Source organism: Pelobates fuscus, chromosome 5, assembly GCF_036172605.1.
Source record: "Pelobates fuscus isolate aPelFus1 chromosome 5, aPelFus1.pri, whole genome shotgun sequence".
Taxonomy (NCBI): Eukaryota; Metazoa; Chordata; class Amphibia; order Anura; family Pelobatidae; genus Pelobates; species Pelobates fuscus.
Window position 1 is genome coordinate 75,533,647 of NC_086321.1, and position 22,149 is coordinate 75,555,795.

General features: G+C 39.2%; 1 protein-coding gene across 1 annotated transcript in view; it reads right to left on the bottom strand.

Annotated features, from left to right (window-relative positions):
- Positions 1–229: 229 nt before the first annotated feature.
- The window catches only part of TTC33 (tetratricopeptide repeat domain 33), a 335,723-nt gene continuing 313,803 nt past the window's right edge, over positions 230–22,149 (bottom strand). Inside the window, exon 5 of the mRNA XM_063456860.1 lies at positions 230–956. Coding sequence (XP_063312930.1) covers positions 606–956 — 351 coding nt within the window. The 3' untranslated portion in view covers positions 230–605. The remainder of the gene's footprint in view (positions 957–22,149) is intronic.

Here is a 22,149-nt window from a genome sequence, read left to right on the forward strand (position 1 = left end):
ATTTAATGTTAACTCCAGGATGACGACTGGATAGATAAGATAGCCAGCCAGATGGTACCATAGCCTTCACCTTTCTATAAAAATAAAAATGTGCAGTTCGTTCTGTGCCCTGTACAAACCTATTGTTGTTATATGAACGCGTGCTGTTGTGGCACATTGTTCCTGCTTGTTATTCTTTTTCACGAATAAAATAAAGAATTTAAAGAAAAAAAAAAAAGAAAAAGGGGACACACACTTCACACATAAAGCTTTCCAGCAAGCTAAAATTGTTTAGGGGTCTGGAGTCACCTTTTAAGCTTAGACAAAGTCTTTGTTATAGTGACAATCCGGACCCGTCACTGGTTACGAAGGGGTTAATAAGCATGACTTGTAATGCAATGCCCACCAACACATTCTTACAATTAACTCGATTGTAAAGTAGATATGAAGGTGCCAAGAAAACGAATAAAGGGTTATGTTGTAGTTTTTTTTAATATTCTTTTCTAAAACTAGGTATATCTGGTTTGGTTACAAGCTGTTACATCTGTGTAGTTGCCGCAAAAATACAAGCTGTTCAGAGGCTAATAAAATGAATTTGAAAACATAAAAGCTTTAAGTTCTTTAACTTATCGCGCTTTGATAAGGGTTTCAGTTTCATCGCTGGCTTGCTCGCTGATATTCTGCCCACCCTTTGTCACTGATCCGGACGCAGACACAACTATTCCTATATTATTTGCCAATAGTTTCTGTTGCTGTGCAATGGCCGCACAGGCTACCACCACCTCATCACTTTCAAAGTCATAGTCAGGGATTAATTCCTGCTCGGTATTGATTTCTTTGCTAATAATTTTTATTTTCTCCGCTTTCCCAGCTACTTTCTTCTGTTGGAGTAGTTTCAGGGCCCATGTGAGATCTTCTTCCCATAATTCGCTGTTTGCTGGGTAAAGGTGTATTCCAACTTGGAAGCTTCGAATTGCCTATAGGAAACAAAACACATAATAAACTTAGACAATAGTAAAAGAGCCATAAAAGATATTTAATAGAACATTCCAAGAAATGGTTTATAAGTCTTCAACATATATAAAAAAATAAATAATAATAGCTATATTGAAACAAATAAATGAATAGGCCCATATTAGTGACACTAAATATTTCTAGAATTGATGTGAAAAAAAAAAATAACATGAACATCTTAGAATGGAAATGTATCTTCGCAGATACATGTCATTTACATGGCCAGCCATGTGAAGTGAAGGAGAAGCATACTAGCAGCATCAAAGCCCAGCTTTAAAATTCAGCAAGAGCGAATTCAGAAGCCGTGGACAGCTTGTTACCTGTACTAATAATCTACGCAGTGTGCAGTGGCAGACACTTATTGATGGAACTGTAGTAATGAGCAAGGTAGGGCAGATATAAAAACAAGGCTCTCACTGTGGGAAGCAATGAGTGACTGCGGCTAACTGGAGCAGAGCGCATGCCTTGTGAGTGCAAGTTTGGTAGCAGGAAACAGGAGTGTGACCGTGTCTACCCCATGACAAGCTGCTTCTTTTTATAGGGACACTCCAGACCCTAAAGCACCTCAGCTTGCTGCCGAAGAGAGTGTACTTTTTGATTTTACAAAAAGTGCAGGTTTTAATAGAAACTGGCAACAGAACTTGTTTCACCTCCCTGGTTGTCAGACTATTTCCTGGTTGTGTAACTTAGTGGAGCTAAGTTTAAGAGGCAGGAATTGCCTAGAGCACCTGTCTTGCAAAGACTTCTCATTGAGCTGCACTGGAATGTCTGTGATTGGACAGCCACAAAATGTCTGGGCGGGGTTAGAAGAGGAGGGCATGCGAGGGCTGCAGAAGAGAGATCTGTAGCTTTTGCAAGCAGTTTTTCAATATACCACAATTAAAAAATACACAATTAAATGCATGTTTGTATCGGGGGTATATCTAGTAGTGACTTTTTTTTTTTGGCCAGTGGAGTGTCCCTTTTAACATGTCCTATAGTCCTATATCATTTATCATTATCATCCCATATTCATTATGGACAAGCTGGCAGAGTTTTAATGGAGACTTTTTGTTCATAATCATATGCTGTCATCTTTCTGCAGACCCCCTCTCCTGGCATGTTAGTAATGTAAATAGATATTGAGCATGCAATGATGCACCATTTACTTCAGTAGCATTTGAACTAAAGGCATACTAGTGCCAAAACCACTATAGTCTTTTTTAGTAGTTATAATGCAGGCTCTGTTCCCCTGTTCTCTGAAACGGAAGACCCTCAAGGGACCTGTCACCCAGTCCCCTATTCCCATCCCGTTCATGGATGCTACACTTCCTTGTTAGCAATATAAATTTCATCCATACTTACATAACACTGACTGGCTGAGAAAGTCATGCAAGGATCTGGGCCGAGGACTCAAGCAGACCCTCATTTTGTATCAAACCACTCCAAAATAGAGAAGCAGAGGATAGCACCAGTAGTCTGCTAACACCATAACCACACCACAGGTTATAATTGTCATGGTGCTTAGAGTTTCCTTCTTACATAGAACTTTGCATAAAGTGTTACAAATGTTCAATTAAAGCCCCTGTGGGTTCTCTACACATTGTGTACCACTTTCTCCAATCACCTAATTTAAAATTGGTATCTCCATATATACCCCGATGTTTGTAATCCAAACTCTGAGTACTCGCTCTATTTTATAAAGCACTCTGCTTTATCTGTCTCTTCCAAACGTCTCACATTCTTTTTTTTCAGCATTAGTGAAGTGGGACTGAATTAATGGCAATAGCGGCTTCCTGGGAACACTCCAGACACCTATACATGCATGGTAAAATGTGTTTAGGTTAAATTTTGTTAAGTTTGTTATGCTAAATGGGTTCTTAATTACATTAATTTTGTTTTGTTTGACATAATGTCTCAATGCAGCGTAGGGACATCAGTAGATCCGCTCAAACTGTGTAAACACAAGGCATTCAGCCTATGCTTAGCACTGGTCATGAGTTGCCTTAAATTGCTAGATTGGCCATCAGTAAGCATGCCATGCACACACAGCAGGCTGACATGCCCAAAATAGGGGGTGTGAAGCCCTCCTCACCATCCAGTCACGGCACGGCACATCTAACAATCTTTCCTGGATCCCATACCTCCCTCCTTATTGGGAGATGTACACTCATCTCGGGCAGCCCAAATACAGGATGTTGCTGAATTCTTCTTGTATGGGCAGACATGGCCCTGTTCTTGTGCAGCACTTTATGAGATTGAAAATAAACACAGGACTGGGCCCAAATCAGAACTGTACTGCCAGATTAAAGTGGCAGGTATGTAGTTTGTGTAAAATAGCAGCATTCTAAAAACAGTATATAGCAATCTAACACAAAAAGCATTGCAATATTATAATGAGAAAGTGTGGGAGGTTGTTAACAAGCTTAAGTAACAAAAACTGGATGAATGGCATTTTTCTCTGACATAATTTCCCCACTCTTCTCAACCCACTGATTTGATTTATTTCCTGCATAACTGACATACCATATAGACGTATTGGCGTTTCAATACAGGGCTTGTCCGATGACCAGGTAGGCAGTTTTTTTTGCTTATCACTTTTTTGGCCTTGATTTTATATGATTAAATGAAGCAATTCTGGTACTTCCCAAATTATTTATCTACAAAAAATCCTGTGGACTTTAATAATGACTTCTGTAGGCAAATCATTTAGAGAGTTTTCCTAACAGTATTTAGAATGATTGACCCCATCAATATGTCGGACTCCAATCTGAAATTATTTGTGTTTCAGGACATGTAGATTTGTTATGATGGACAACCAGATTGAGCTCTCACTTTAGTTCCTTGGGCAAGAAGATTTTTGTAAAAATGTACTATATACATATATATATATATATATATATACACACACATACATACATACATACACACACACACATACTCAGTCTCACACAGTAGGAAAGCAAAGTCACACCTTTATAGATACTCACACAAGCAGACAAGGCAGAGGGGTGGACGTTCGTTTGAAATAACATGCTATATATTCTATATTTAGAAAAAAATCAATGTTGAATTTAGATTAACTAGGTTTCTAAATATAAGGTTCTCTCTCCTGCCTGGTAGTTCTAAGAAACAGAATACTATTAGTGATTGCACGCAGATATTAGCTTCAGAACAGCCTGCAGGTTATTTGGTGCAGGGGCAATGATTTACTGACACAATATAGGGTGGTTTTAGCAGCATTCAAATAAAAAGAATTGCATATGTACTGTTCTTTGCATAAGTATTCATCTACTTGAATAATTCAATATTTAATAGTATAACAGCCTCCAATTAAAATGGGTTTTATTGTCATTTTTACTATTTCTTAAAAAATTTAAAGAGGCAAAACATTTTTAAAGAGACAAAATGTTATTTAATAAAAAAACAAAACATTTGTTGGCTTTATTATTATTTATACCTGCTGCTATGAAAGTCCTAAAAATATATATTTTTTTTCTACCAATTGCATTCAGAAGTCACATACTTACATAAAAGTAACCATCTTTGTACAAAGTGTCACGTGAACTCAAAATAAATACACCTGTTTCTGGAGGGCTCTAGAGTTGGGGGGAGAGCATATTTAAATTGGAGAAGAGAAGAAGCATTCTGGAGAAGCAACAATCAGGATTGTGTAAAAAGGCACATCCTCCGGACTATCATTAAATCTATTCTAAAAAACCTCAGAAAGTTCATAACACGCATCTGTGGTGTATCACCAAACTCTATAAATTATTATGTACGCATACACATATAAACTCTGGTCCGTCTACTTTAACAAATATTTATTCAGAGACAAAACAACAACAACAACAACATACAAATAATGACACACAATCTAACTAACTATACCAACAACAACAACAACAGCAACAACAACCTAACTAACAATAACAACTAAATCTTATAAAATCACCAGATCCCACTCACAGTTCACCATGATAAAAATTAGCCCATGTCTGCTTAAGGGTCTGCTTAGTAGCACAGCCAAGAAGGAACAGGAAGGAATGGGGATAGGGGGGAGTGGTTATCTCTTTCCTGACCTGTAAAGGTATTGAATTACCATATCAAAGGATACAGCTTATCCCAGTGTGAGAAAGGCATACATGAGCTTGGTCACATGACCCCTGGTCACCATATTAGTTTGATGACAGAATGTCACCACAGCATCCACCAGAACTAAGTGAGCAAGTATGAATGTCCCATCCCAATCTGACTGAGTTTCAGCATATTTTGATTGGATGTTCAAAGTTGGTACAGACTTGTCAGTTTGTAATTGATTAACAAATTTGCCAGGTGTAGTGTATTTACTAGCAACAGGGTGACCGGCACACAAATTATAATTTACTCCAAAGCAAAACATTCATTAGCATACCCCCATCTGTCAATCAGGCACAAATTGCGCTTGAAAAGTTTAATAGATGTGCTTAAAGAATGGATTTGGAATTTCCACCAATCTCTATGTATAATAAATAAGGTTCCATAAATAGATTTGAGCAAAATGACGATAATTGATTTCTACATTGGCGTAAAACGTGAGTTTTCATCTACAGGGTCATTTACTAAAGCATAAATTGTCTGTAATTTAAGCTGATTTCAAAGTAAATTTGAATTTTTAGTAAACAGTTGAACCCAAGACAAACGGATTTGGAGACTGTTTCCAAATCAGCTCATTTGTACTCCTAGTCCTTTTATTTTACATTATTTATCCATCCATATTGACTGGTTTTGGAGAAATATTTGAGTTAAAAAGTCAAGATGACAAGGTTGTTGATAATCACTTGTTTCTGTAATTTATGTTATGTAAATGGTTCCTTTGTATCGCCTACATCTAAAAACAAGGGTCGCTCTACCTCCGCTACTTCATGCCTACCATTGCTGATAAACTAAACTGGAGGACACAATGATGGTGTCAATTTGTGCCTTCAGCCAGCGCTGCATTAGAAGTAGAACTTGGAGTGCAGACTGCACACTTCAAAAAGATTAAGGAACAGGGGGCTAGATGGCCCAAAATCTCAACAATCCCAATAAGCATCAAATAAAGAAAGGACCAGGAACGACAGGCTCCATACGATGGCAATTTATTGAGGAATACAAATGTAACTTTCCGGCTACAGTAGCAGTCTTTATTACAAAACACAATTAACAGTTGTGCATATTGTGACTTCGGCCATGGGTTGGCTGCTTTTGTTTCATATCATTTCTGTGCCCTTAGGACAGGTGGAACATTAGGGAATATTTTAGTTATACGTTCATTTCAACAGTGGTCACCATGGTGAGTAATAATAATTGATTGATTTATTGATTGTTTATTCTTCATTTTTGAGCACTTAATTGTACATAATTACACGCTTTATTTCGTATTCAAACACACTTTGTGTGTGAACGTTGGGCTTGAAAAAAATATCCTGCAGCTCAAATGTTGTGTTTGTAACTCTCAATAAATTACCAATGTGTTGTCCTTCCTGGATTCGATATTCAGGGCTGGATTCAAAGATTCATGGGCCTGAAGCGGAGTCTAAATACAACATTTTATTTGTGTTTCTGGTGTTTAAAAGTGAATGTGTCAGAATATTTATAACCATCATAATATACATTTAGAAACTTTAAGCTTGTATAATCCATAGGCAGGCTGATGCATAGAGAAATCTGCTGTAAAATAAAGGGTACAATAAGTCCTATCCTGTGGGTTAAAGGGCACAGGGCAACCATCCTATGGGTTATAATCTAGCAAAGCTTAGAGAACAGATAGGCTACTGCTATGAGCCCCTTAAATAGCTAACCAGGCTGTAGGTCAGATACAGATTAGTACATACAATGTCAAAGCTGCCTCTGGTGCTTTACATTTCTGGACACAATGCTAAGCCAGGCCACGGAAGATACCTGTGTCTCTACGGGCACAAGCTGCAGCAGAAAAAAAAACAAAGCCAAACAAAAACGCGCTAGGCAGCTTGAGCCTATTACCATGCATTGGCCTGGAAATCTAGCTCCAGTAGCCCCTATGTTAATCTGTGCCTGCATCGTCGTTACCAGTTTGGAGTAGACATTGTGTTTGAGACGGAATATATTTTTAAACATCCACTTTATTTTTTCTTTTCATATATTTTTTTATGGAAAATATAACGTTTTATATCAATATATGCAGTACACTGTAACTGATGAGCTACATACTATAAATTAATTTAGCAGTTATATGAAAAAAAAAAGGCAAAATGCTTAGTCAATTTAATATACTTATTTTAATCACACATAAGATTCCAATTGATTTGAGCTAACATATCTGCTATTTTATTTTTAATACTATAGGATAACATATAGAAGACAATTTGTTGCTTGTTGTGAACACCCATGGTTTGCATTAGGTTCTTGCTTAATCACTGCTACAGCAGTTTTGACTGTAAAAGTACTATGCCAGCCGCTAGAACATGCATCAATACATCATTATTTGAGATTGAGGACTTCGTTTCATCTCTTCACACTTTGTATATGTAGTGGAACAACTCACCTCTGATCTAATATCGCGCTACAGTCACTAATGGCATTTGGCTTTTAGAACAAATAAGGTATAATGATGCCTATTTAACCCTATATATTTAACACACTGATCTTGTAGTCAGTGCCAGCGACGTCGGTACCATAATCACTGAAATTAGATAAAATGTTTATATAAAATGGTATATTTCAAGTGATAGGCGGCAGCAGCAGTGGCACGTAGAAGGAGAAAAGAATATAAAAATGTCCTGATGTTTTTATATTTATATTGATAGTAAGCATTAAGTTATAATCCAAAGTATTGATAGTAAGCATTAAGTTATAATCCAAAGTATTGATAGTAAGCATTAAGTTATAATCCAAAGTATTGATAGTAAGCATTAGGTTATAATCCAAAGTATTGATAGTAAGCATTAAGTTATAATCCAAAGTATTGATAGTAAGCATTAAGTTATAATCCAAAGTATTGATAGTAAGCATTAGGTTATAATCCAAAGTATTGATAGTAAGCATTAAGTTATAATCCAAAGTATTGATAGTAAGCATTAAGTTATAATCCAAAGTATTTATAGTAAGCGTTAAGTTATAATCCAAAGTATTGATAGTAAGCATTTATTTATTTGGATATATCATTATGCAAATATATTTTGGGCCAATACAGACCACTAACTAGACATCTATTCATAAACAGAACTATACACAGGACGCAAGATCACACATTTATACTGTGTAACAAAGGAGATTTAGTCTGAAGCAAATGATTTTCTACAGTAAGAACAACAAGGATCTAGAATTCTCTGCCTGAAGAGGTGATTTTATCAGAGTCTATACAGATTTTTAAACAGCAACTGGATAAATACTTACAAAACACAATATTCAAGGATATAATGTATTTAAGGATAATTTGTCGAGTTCTAGTTTATTGATCCAAGGCTGAATCTACCTGCCATTCTGCAGTCACAATGGATTTTATTTCTAGTTTGTTGCAAAATTGGAAGCACTTCAAACTGCTTTTTTTGGGCTTCTTTTGGATCAACAGCAAAACTTGATGGATGCATGTCTATTTCCAGCCTATGTACCTATATGTAACTATGTAATAGGTATATCTATATAAGATTATTTGTTTTGCGATTTAACATAGGTGTAGCACTGTTTGCTTTAATTAATATTGGAAAATGTATTGACTTTGTAGATAGATAAGGAAAAAAACAACTGAGCATGCAATTGTACTTTCACATAGTTAAAGGAACCTCCAGCATTACAAATAAAAACCTTTCTTTGTAACCAGGGCTGTGGAGTTGTTACTCAAAACCTCTTACTCCAACTCCTTAATTTATGGTAGCACTGACTGACTCCTTATATTATATATATAATGTTATTACAATTACTGTATTACAATTTAATGAGTATGTTGTATGGTGTGTAGATTGAAGTCATAAAGAAGCATTGAGACGTAGCAATGCTTCTCTATGAGAAGAATTGCCTTCTAATTTGTGCTGTAGTATAAGGCAATCAGAAAGAGCACCTTCCCAGGTCTAACTGAAGCCTCATACCTTTATGGGAGTAGAGGGACAGAGAGATTGGGCACCATCTACCAGAGTTTTGGGTTAGTTAAAGATTTAGCCCACGTTATGATGAAATTGTTATGGTGCTATAGGTTACATGGCTATTTTGAGTCCTTCCCCTAACTCCACTTTCCCCACCGATCCTTCACATCATCTGAACAACTGAGTCACAAAAATACTCCTGGGGCCCATGTTGCATCATCTCATTACTCCTTCATTATCAACAGCCCCCAGATATCTCCCTTTTTATAGCAAAGAATGTGGCTTGTGCTCTCCCTTTCACCAACAGCCGTGATATAAAATCCTCCTACATACCTACTTCAGTCTGGTTTTTAATATTTTTTTAATGGGGTTCATTTTTACTCCATTGGTTTTATTTAGCCTTTTCGGGGATCATTCCAACATTTTTTATATTCTCCTATCCACACAGTGCATACAGTAGGATTCACCCAGCTTATGGCCTACGTGAATTCTAGGAAGACAAATAGTGCAAAGACAAGAATACAAACCAGAACTATAAACCTTAAATGGTTTAACACACGGAATGCAGTGGAGTCCGTATATTTTACATCTACATTTGTGATGCATTTTCAACACAGGCATTTTTCAAAGACGTAAAGTTACATAGGAGCATATTGATTGCTAGTATATTGTAGTACATTACAAAATATATGCCTGAAAATACTGGCATAAATCTTACTGAAATATTATTTTCATGAAAAAAAACACAAAAATAATATAAAGTAATGCAAATGTCCCAAATGGTTGTCTTCAGATATAGCTAAAGCACCATATTTCCATGATTTTATTGTGATAATGTGTCGCTTGTCGCTTCCTTAATCTTACAAGCTATGGATTTCTTTATCTGCAACTTAATTATCCATCAAATTCTAAAATATTCATTTTACACCTCTATTTACTTAAAGGGTTACTTCAACCACCATAACAACTTCAATGAGATAGTTGCACTTGTGTGCTTAGTTACCTCTGGCACTTCCGTGTAGTGCGCACTAGGCAGAGCACCTACAAGGGGAAGATTGCTTTCCCCTCCCTTCAACTGTATGATCCATCCTGCCTCCGTTGCTTTAATCACTGAATCATTCACTGAGATTCCTTATTATCCAACTCCCCTCACCGGCTCAGAGCTCATGCTCTGTGAGAAGCCCATTACTGGACTGCGCAAGGCTCCTGCAAATGTCATAGAGAAGGAAGATAGGGGCCGGGTGCTTCATCTGGCATTAAGCTACATGTAAATTTTAAAACATATTTTTTTTGTTTTAGAGGGGGAACCTATTAACAATGCCCAATAGGACATTGCTAGCCATAAAACAGCAGATGGTGAAAAATGGTTGGAGAAACCCTTTAAAATGAAAGAAAAAAATCACTAGACATTCTACCAAATATATTTTCATTAATGTTATTCACAAAATATCTCCCTTATTGATTTAAACTGTTTAAGCATTTTTATAAAGCATGTAACATATATTATTTTTTCAGTGAAAATCACATTATCTACAAAATGCTTTAAATATTTGATGCCTAAGTCATAAGATATGCAAAATAATTTATACATTGACCCAATTTCTGATTTATTATAATCTTTTGGAACGTCTAACAATACGAAGTATATTTTTGGTACGCTATTTTCTGATCTTTTTTCCATTACAGTTTATATTTTATCAGACGGGCATATTTGCAAATAACTTGGATGTAGTCTACTGAATTTTGGAATTGTTTGGAATTTTATCGTCTTTTAATTATCAAATATTCCCTGAAGAGTGGGAGTGCATTCTAATTTAAGTAGTTTGTAATAATCTGCTGACAGACGTCCATTTTAAAGTTTTATGGAATTTTACAAACATATGAAAGCAATTTCGTTTACTGATATTATGTTCGCTATCATCCTTTAGAAGAAACTGTCACTTCTCTGAATTATACACTAGTGAATAAAACATTAAAAATCACTTAAAACTCGTGGTCAGAATAATCCTGTTCAGAAAAGGAAAACATTACGAAGGAAGAGTTAAAATAGTAGAAACATTGCTTAATTCCCCCGCTACTCTATGCTGAGTGTCAGATGCAAAGAACAGAGCTTATAACAATGATTGACAGCGAGCTACTATGGAGATGCTCAGTTATAAAATAAAGAGATATGGTTTTCTATATTTCATTTTATTTCTTACATGTAAATGTAAATTGTAGGGATTAGTACCGTATTTATTGGCGTATAACAGACACTTTTTCTCCCTGAAAATAGGGGGCAAATGATGTGTGCGTGTTATACGCCGATATACATATTTTTCGCTCCATAAGACGCACTTTTTTCCCCTCAAAAGTGAGGGGAAATGTCTGTGCGTCTTATGGAGCGAATGTGAAGGTTTACTTACCTGTCTTGAAGCGTGGGCCGGTGTTCAGCGTGCACCGCGGCACTGGAACTTCAATTTCAGGTTCCGGTTTCCGGCGGGACTGAAAGGAAGTGCGCACTCAGTGTGCACACTTCCTTTCAGTCCCGCCGGAAAGCGGAACCGGAAATTTAAGTTCCTGTACCGCGGTGCACGCTGTGAAGCCGGCCCATGCTTCAAGACAGGTAAGTAATTATGGGACAAGGGGAGGGAAAGTGCACTATGGGACAAGGGGAGGGGGGGACACTATGGGAGGGGGGGAGAACACTATGGGATGAGGGGGGGAACACTATGGGATGAGGGGGGGAATACTATGGGGGGGGGTGGAAAATACTATGGAAAGGGGGGGGAACACTATGGGATGAGGGTGTGGGAACACTAAGGGAGGAGGGGGAAATTTCCTTCTTAAAATGAGGTGCGTGTTATACGCCGGGGCGTGTTATACGCCGGTAAATATTATATTAAAAATCCAGGGACGTTAGATCCCCATTTCTACATTTAATCAACTTTTGGCAACTTTTAACTAAATAATGAAACAAAATAACCATATTTATTCATATGGCGCTATATCAGCGCTATGGAATTTTGCTGGCGCTATATAAATAATAAAATGTGAAACACGTTTTAAACTGGCCATGGTTTCTATATAGTTAAAGTATTTGTGTGTTTATTAAAATTCCAGTCTACAATAATTATTGTCTTGTGTTATAATTTAGAGGTTGTGGGATGACTTATCTTTAATGGCTTAAGCTGTTCCCTGGTTTGTTTTCTTTCAACAGCTGCTACAGTACATGAATATTTTAACCTCTAAAGCAAAAGCTCCCAATAGGTTACTGTCCATTTTCTTATGAAATATTAAGCAGCCGAACGTTTTCAAAAAATCTTACATTTAAAATCAAAGCCTGGCATAAGAGTCAATTTATAATGCACATGTTATTAAAGGGAAACTCCAGTGCCAGAAAAACGATCCGTTTTTCTGGCACTGGAGGGTCCCTCTCCCTCCCACCCACCAATCCCCGGTTACTGAAGGGGTGAAAACCCCTTCAGTCACTTACCTGGGACAGCGGCGATGTCCCTCGCCGCTGTCTCCGCCTCCGCGACGCTCCTCCTAGTGATTACGTCGGCCGGTGGGCGAGACTAATCTCGCTCACCGGCCGAGGAGACCTAATGCGCATGCGCGGAAATGCCGCGCATGCGCATTACGTCTCCCCATAGGAAAGCATTGAAAAATCATTTCAATGCTTTCCTATGGGGTTTTGAGCGACGCTGGAGGTCCTCAAACAGCGTGAGGACGTCCAGCGACGCTCTAGCACAGGAAACCTGTGCTAGAACCCAGGAAGTGACCTCTAGTGGCTGTCTAATAGACAGCCACTAGAGGTGGAGTTAACCCTGCAATGTAAATATTGCAGTTTATGAAAAACTGCAATAATTACACTTGCAGGGTTAAGGGTAGTGGGAGTTGGCACCCAGACCACTCCAATGAGCAGAAGTGGTCTGGGTGCCTGGAGTGTCCCTTTAAAGGGTTACTCCATGTACTATGACCACTCCAGTTAAATTAAGTTGTCAAGGAGGCCTGGAGTCTGTATGTGCAGCGTTTCGCCATGAAATAGGGAGTTTAACTGCTTTGCTGTTAAAGTTTTAACTCACCCTCCAGCAGCGTCATTGGGGTGTCATGGTGATTGGAGTAACCATTTAATTGGATAGAGTCACAGATAAAAGAAAATATGAGTGAGACTTTGGGTTAACATTTATTATAAAGTATACTTATCCTAAATGCTAGATTTTGTAATTGTTTTTGTTAAATTTAACAAATAGCTCATACGGTGTTACAAACAAAATAGAATTAGACAAACAAGCACACAAGTAATAAAGAATACTGCCCATCAGTTTATAAATTAGTATACAAAGTGCTAAGGGGGTCAATGTGCATTGAGACAAAAGGTGGCAAAGGAAAGATGTAAAGTGATGTCTTAAAGGGACTCTCCAGGCAGCCGAATTTACTCACCTGGTTCCAGCGCCGGGAGCCTCGTGAAGCCGCGCCCCCTATTTCGTCAAAATGATGAAATAGGCGGGCGCGAGCAGGGAGCAATCAGACGCTTCCATTTGGTAGCGTCATTGCCGCACATGCGCACATACTTCAGAGGGCGGCATGCATGCCGTCCTCTGAAGTCCTGAGCACACTACCGCGCATGCGCGCGGTGTGTTCGGCCGCGAGCTGAGCTGACAGCTCAGCTCGCGGTCTTTGCCCGCCCCCCTCCTCTGCTGACAGGCTGGACAGAGAAGGCGCGCACACAGTGCCTTCGCTCTCCTGCACACGTCAGACGTATTTTACTACGTCTGACGTGTACAGGGCCTTTTTAGGGCCCTGCATGATAGGAAGTCCCTCTGGTGGCCGTCTGAGTGACGGCCACTTGAGGTATTCCTATCAATCAATGTAAACACTGTATTTTCTCTGAAAATACAGTGTTTACATTTGATTGCCTGCAGGGAGCTATAGATCATACCTGAACAACTACATTAAGCTGTAGTTGTTCAGGGGACTATAGTGTCCCTTTAAGGATTTGGGATCCAGGACAGAACATTTTGTTACAAGTGTGAGCAACTGAGAATTAGTTACACCTTGTAATCCATTCCTGATATCACAGTTTAAAAAAAATTAACTGGTCCCATCAATTCCTCCCAGTACCATCCTCATTTGGTTCTTGGTAAAGCACTCTATCCACTGATGACAGCATTGAAGCTTGTCAGTCTGCTTATAAAGAATGATGCCAGAAACAGTATCCAGAGTAGAAGGAGATGCATCAAAATCAGGGCCGGACTGGCCCACCGGGATACCGGGAAATTTCCCGGTGGGCCGCGACATCTGGGGGCTGCGCAGGTATGTGCCACCGGGTGGCCGGTCCGGTGGCACACTTAGAGGGGGCCGGCCGTGTTCCACGCTGGAGCAGCCGGGCTGCAGCCTCGCCAGCACTCTTAATGCTGAGGACTGAAGGAGGAGGGAGCATGTCTCTCTACCATGCTCCCTCGCGGTTCCCACAATTCACAGCAGCAGCTGCTGTGAATTGTGGGAACCGCGAGGGAGCATGGTAGAGAGACATGCTCCCTCCTCCTTCAGTCCTGCAGCAGTTACACAGCACTTTTAGCCCCGCCCCTGACGCATGGTATTATTTTTAAATTCCGGCCGGCCATGTGTGAGCTGTGTCGGCCGCACGGCGCCCCCTGCTTCATGGCGCCCTGTGCGGCCGCACACCCCTAGGGCCGGCCCTGCGTGCATACGAACGGTGGTCACCTAGCCGCACAATCAGAACCCACACTGATAGAACTGTCAGGAGAGGTTAACAAGGGTCAATAAGCTGAGAGATGGTCCGCAGTTCGTGGGTTGGTTCAGTTCCCGAACAGTCCAAGGGAATCCCATGAACCCAGTTTTTCAATAGCATTTTAGCATGGCACATACTTTTGAGGCAGGAGGCTAGCAAGCAAGCTCCTCCAAAAACTTGTGAAGAGGGCAAGTTCGCCACAGAAAGCTCACCGCCTCAAAGCAAAGCATGGCAACAATGAATATCAGTCCTGCATACTGTGCAACACGGACCAAGGAAGCACCTCCAGTGGTTGTCTAAGTTATTGCCACTGGAGATGTCCCTAGGCAGTAATACATTATAATGCCTGCAGGGACAGGTAGTAGATATCAGAACGACTACATTAAGCTGTAAGCTTACAAGATGATGCATGAGCTGGGCATCAATACGGTCCAGTGTACATCACTAGGATTGACAGAATAAAATGCTTGCAGTAGGACCCTGGTACACATATACAGAAAGAGACATAGCTGTGAGAAACATCACTACCTTAGAGGGGATGCCCACTCATTGTATCTGTGAAAACGGATCAACTAACCAAAAACAATATGAGTTTGTGAACATCAATATCAGTTGATATAAAAAAACAAAAACAATAGGCTGAAAGTTTACATCGCGAACAACAAAATTTTGCAGGTTGAAAAATAAGAAGTATCTGAGAGGTACCAAGCAAAATCTCATAATTATATAGTTTCAGTGCAAGTGATAATCTTGTTTAATAAACCCTGCCCACCATAGTTCAGCAGTAGTTTCATTGATGTAAGACATAATTTAAACCACTGAGCGACCAGGAAGAACACGTTAGGTACATATTAGGAGATATGTTCCTACCACATGAAATAGATGGCACTGCTAAAAACTATTTTAAAACCTGCTCACTGCTGAATCACTCTGAAACTTGCCAACACAACAGGGACTGTTTTTACATACTTTCATGATTAATGTACAGTATTTCCTTTTCAGGTGACCGTATGGCTACAAGTAAATGCAAACTACTTAGAAAGAACTAAAATGAGACTACAAAAAGATAGCAGCGTACTGAAAAATCATTATTTCAAAGCCTGTTAAAAGAGTGCAGATGGTATTGGGACTTGGAATAACAAATCCTGTATCACGCTGAGCTGCTATCATCCTGTCCTAATCAATATCCTGGTTTCCCCGGTTACACATGATACCCAGCGTACAGATAGGTAAGGTTATCTATGTATTGGGATCAGTTTTGACATTATGCAGTCAGGTAGGATGGACAGAGCCATGGGTTACATCACTGGATTTGCATATCTACACTAATAACAAGAAGAGTAGGTTATTGGCTGTCTCGGTGTACTGTGGGAGAATACTATTTAGTTACAAATAACATTTGTAATGCCCTGCAGTGAAATGCATCTAATATGTCAGCTTGGTTTATCATAAAGGGACACTATAGTCACCCAGACCACTTCAGCTCAATGAAGTGGTCTGGGTGCCAGGTCCCCCAGGTTTAACCCCTTAACACCGCAGCCAAATGTACAAGTTGTGAACGAAACAAAACGTAAACAAAACCTGGCATTTGCGCTATATGTCTGTCCAACCGTAATTCACCTCTTTCATATTAAATGCACCCCCCCTTATTATATATCATTTTATTCAGGGGAAACAGGGCTTTCATTTAATATCAAATATTTAGCTATGAAACATAATTTAATATGAAAAAAATGGGAGAAAATAAGATTTTTTTAGTTCTACATGACATTTTAACTGTCAATGTCATAATACTGTTTGCTTTTACTGCAATAAAATACACATATTTGTATTCAGCAAAGTCTTACGTGTAAAACAGTACCCCCTATGTACAGGTTTTATGGTGTTTTGGGAAGTTACAGGGTCAAATATAGCGTGTTACATTTGAAATTGAAATTCGCCAGATTGGTTACGTTGCCTTTGAGACTGTATAGTAGCCCAGGAAATAAATTTACACCCATAATGGCATACCATTTGCAATAGTAGACGACCCAAGGTATTGCAAATAAGCGATGTCCAGTCTTTTTTAGTAGCCATTTGGTCACAAACACTGGCCAAAGTTAGCGTTAGTATTTGTTTGTGTGTGAAAAATGCAAAAAACGCCAATTTTGGCCAGTGTTTGTGACTAAGTGGCTACTAAAAAAGACTGGACATACCCCATTTGCAATACCTTTGGTTGTCTACTATTGCAAATAGTATGCCATCATAGGGGTAATTTTCATTCTTGGGCTACCATAGGGTCATAAAGGCAACGTAAGCAATCTGGCGAATTTTAATGTGAAAAAAATGAAACACAAGCCTTATATTTGACGCTGTAATTTTTGAAAACACCATAAAACCTGTACATGAGGGGTACTGTTGTACTCGGGAGACTTCGCTGAACACAAATATTTGTGTTTCAAAACAGTAAAAAGTATTGCAGCAATAATATCGTCCGTGTAAGTGCTGTTTGTGCGTGAAAAATGCAAAAAACTTCATTTTTACTGGCGATATCATGGTTGTAATACATTTTACTGTTTTGAAACACTAATATTTGTGTTCAGCGAAGTCTCCCGAGTAAAACAGTACTCCCCATGTACAGGTTTTATGGTGTCTTGGAAAGTTATAGGGTTAAATATAGTGCTAGCAAATTAAATTCCCTATACTTTCGGCATGGGTGGTCAGGCAGGTCCCGCTAATTGTAATTAATTAGGATACCTAATTATGTAAAATTATTACATAAATATATGTGTAGAATTAATATATGTATATATATACATATACGTATATATATATTTTTTTTAAAATATTTTTATTTATATATAGGTATATATATAGTGATATATACGTATATAGTTATGTATATAGATATACATATTATTTCGTTCTACGTGTATTTTGATATAAATATATATATAATAATATCACAATACAGTTAGAACGAAATAAAACACATCTATATATTTTTTAATATTTTATTTGTAATTTTTTATTTATTTAATTTTTTTACGTATTTACATATTTTTTTATATTATTTATAAATATATATATAACAATATATATATATATTTAATCAGTATCAGTCTACGTGTAATTTGATAATATATATATATATAATTATATACATAATATTAAAATACACCTAGACGGTGTATGTGTGTATATGTGTATATATATATACTTAGATCATATATATATATATATATATATATATAATATATATATATGATCTAAGTATATATATATATTTTTTTACACTTTTAACATTATTTTAATTTTATTTTCAGCCAGCAGGGGGACCAACTGTCATTACAGTTAGTCCCCCTGCTGGCATTGCTGCAGCCAGCTATCCCGGCCATGTGATTGTGAGGTCCTCGCAAGGACCTCACTCTCACATGACCGGGAGGGACCGGAGGAGGAAGATCTGCCGCGGGGGGGGGCTCCCTGGGAGTCCCCCCAACCGCGATCGCCGGCGGTCCCACCGGGTAAGTTACTAAAAACCGGAGGGCGTACTATTACGCCCTGCGGCGTTTAGAGCCGCTTTTAAAAGGACGTAATAGTACGCCCTCCGGTCATAAGGGGTTAAACCCTTCTGAAGTAAACATTGCATTTTTTAGAGAAACAGCTATGTTTACATTGCAGGGTTAATCCAGCTTCTAGTGGCTGTCTTCCGGACAGCCGCTAGAGGCGCTTCTGCGACGCTGGATGCGAAAATCGCATTCAGCGTGCAGAACGTCCATAGGAAAGCATTGAGAAATGCTTTCCTATGGACTGTTTGAATGCACACGCGGCTCTGTCAACTTAACCACTTCAGCGATCTCTAATGGTTATGGTGTTTTTACTGCCCCCTTTAAAGCGATGTGAAAGGGACAATCTAAGCAAATTTGCTACTATAGTGCTATGACTGTAGTGTTGTCTAGGGTATCTAGATCGCATATCCCCATTTAGTACATTTGAATGAGAGATTTTTTTTGTTTCGGATATATTGATCTTAAATTTAAAAATTCACTTTGAATTCTCAGTTTAGCTAACGGATAACCCTGTATGTTGCTCAGTGCATCTCATTAAATATCTACATAAAAAAAAAAAAAAAATGCGTACCTCAATGGTTCATTTACTAATTATTAAGTGGGAGCAAGATCTTGAAAAAAAATAACCATATGGCAAAAATCCAAAGTTTTCAGTTTTACTATTTCATTCATTCACACCAACTCGCTGTTTAGTGATTAACCCCCCCCCCCCCTCCTCCCCCAGATAGCATTGTCTAGTATGTGATATGTACTGTAACAAATGTGTTTATTTCCAGAAATCATCAGACAAGGTGGCTGTCTGCATGATTCAGTAAGATAATGGCTTGCGGAAGAGTCACTGCACAGGAATACAGGCTAATTGTAAGGAAGGAGACCCAAAGACAATTTAAATAATATGATTTACAGCCAGGGCAGGATAGAAATGTGTGCACAGTGCCATAACCTGTCCTGTGGAGCAAAAATGCTGGACAACAAATGGATGGAAAACAGTCACACCTGAAAATGAAAGGTTAGGCAAACAAAGAGACATCCCATTTGGAGCTTCGATACAGTATGTCAATATCTGCTGAAAGCAAGGCAAATGGCACTCGATAAAACTTAGCAACTGCATGCCATAAAATAACGCAAATGTACATTTGAATACATGAATCATTCACCCCTTAATAAAATATAATGCAGGGTTAATTTTTTAACTAAATAACCAATCTTGTGTCAACAGTTGTATGTATAGAGCCATTACCATTAATCTTACAGTACATCCGGGTAAGCAGACATATTCGTTCTCCAGTTGTCGAACTATAAATGCTGCATTCGTCACTTAACATTTGGATAGACATAGACTGGCAAAGGATCATGGGAGTAACAGACTCTAAAGAGCCAAACGCTGACTGCCACAATTATGCATGCTCCCCTTTTCCAATCAACATTCTTTGTTTGAAGCAGTTACTTGGCAACCACATTTTCTAGAGAAATAATGGACTTATTTATCAATGCACAGATATTCTTGGGAATGGGATATTTCGGTTGATTGTTCATAACTCAGCACTTTGCACAGATCACCAAAAAAGTGCTACGTTAAAACATATTTAAGGCTCCAAACAGTTACCATTTTATATATTAGACTAAAAGCCTTATAATCACCAGTAATGACAGTCAATGCACTTCATCTGTATATGTCTCACATTTGGACTCCATCTTTGTCAATCTTTCTTTTATTGAGGCAATTGTTAAAAGGGGTACAGAATAAAGAAGGGATGTACGGTTTTCATACAGTTTGGGGTCATGTCAATACAGTACAACATCTCCTATGAGGGACTGCCTCATTTTATATTTTTGAAGCATTCAAATGCAAAATCAAGCATGTTTTTATATTTAGAGAGTTTAAGTATATATCAGTAGATAATCTAACAGCTGATTCTGTCACTTATCTGGAGTCAATATCACTGGTGTATTTAGTCATCTATTTTCGAGCTTCAGATAGTGTTATTACAATTAGCGTGATTCAGGCTCAGTCTAGCTTTTACATCAGAGAAGAGGCAGGATTGTTACACTGGCCCTAGCTATCCGCATTGCTATTCACGTATTGTATTAATCTCAGTGGCATGGGTTATAAAAGTAGAGGTACATAGTAAAATCAACATTAGCGCTAGGACTATACATTACAGGACTGTTACGGGTGCCCCAGGAGTTGCATGCCAGGGTTGGTAGAGTCCTTGGCATAGCTGTGTATTTAGCCGATTCCCCGTTGGGGCCAAGTCACGTTTTGCCGCAGGAATCCCACAACATTTATTCTGCTTCTGTATTTCCAGGCCCAGAGTCCTGAACATCTTTGCCGCTTGGCTGTTGTCGGGTAGCGGGGTTCTCTTCCCGGGCCTTGTCACCTGTGTCGCCTTTGTGCCCGTAGTTGGCGCTGTGGCGTGTGCCTTCTCCGCCAGGAAGTATTGGGAGCATGGTGTCGATGTAAGCCGGGCTGGCGTGTGGTGGAGCTGCGGTAGGGTTGGTGAGTGGATCGGCGTTGGAGCCGTGCCTGGATGAGTGTGTGTTTGGGGCGGCTGTGTATGCGCCGGTTCGCCCGTTGGGAGTTTGATAGCGGTGACCGCCTTGTGAAAGTAGGGGGCTGTGGCGGTGCTCGCAAGTGCAGCTTACCCTCCAGCTTCCTCCTGAAAGCCTCAAAGTGGTCGTTGATGTGGGAAAGGATGTCTTGTGGTGGGTCTGTTAGGGTCTCTGCGCTTGACTCTGCTATCCTTTTAGGTAGGTCTCTGCCGTTTTGCCTTGGCGCCATTTTGCTTCTCCGTATGCCTGGATGGACCGGGATTACCCCCGCCGGTCCGGGGGGGAGGAATGGGAGGGGGTACAGGGCTTTCTTGTGCTGCGAGCAGCCTCAGTATGCCTCCAGGCTGAGGGAGCGGCTGCCTCCCCCGCCCGTCGCGCACCAGGCCGCAGTGTCTGTCGCGGTTCCAGCTGGTCCCATTCGGATTGTCCGGCGACCCATCTTGTGCCCCCTGTTGTGGGCGGCAGGAGGGTGTCCAGGGATGCCGCTCGTGTTGCCTGTTGGGGCCTGATTTTTGTCTTATCGTCGAGTTTGTGCGGGAGCTCGTGGAGAACACGTCTCTCCGCCATGCTGGTCAGGCCCCACCCCCCTGGACTCCATCTTTGAGATATGGTGAGAATGGTTGGACTTGAGACCACAAGTAAACAACATGACCTAAACCATGGTTGATAAAATAGAAAGTTATTTATGTACTAAACTTGGAATCGAAGAGAATTAAAACATATTTAGGCCAAATTTACTGGGCTAGGAACCTTGAGAATTGAAATATTTTAATTTCATCTATTTCAGCACATACTTTAGAATGTTTTGGTGAGATCTCCAAAATAGTTGGTTTAACAAATAAATCCCAACATGTATCATATAGTCAGTTTGAGAACACGTTTGTGTTGAGGAAACAGAGAATAGCAACAGCAGGGAAACGTTCCCTGCTAGAATGGCAAGTTTGAAGCTTAAACTATAATATTATAATTAATTTAATAATTAGAGAAGCTGTAAATGTGAAGGTAGGAAGTTACAAAATGTTTCAAAAATATTGTTCAGAAAACCAACTATCACAACACTGCTGACGTTAAATTATTTTATTTCTGAAATATGTTAAAAAAAAAATATGTTTTTTGGCGTGATGCAAGATGTATATTCTTGCAAAAAACAATTGCATCTTAGCTCCACACGACTGTCTCCAAGTTTGAAAAGGTGGTGGGGACAACTAATGGAAAAATATAGCTGTATGTTTTACCATTGACTTCTTCCAAAACCCCATTG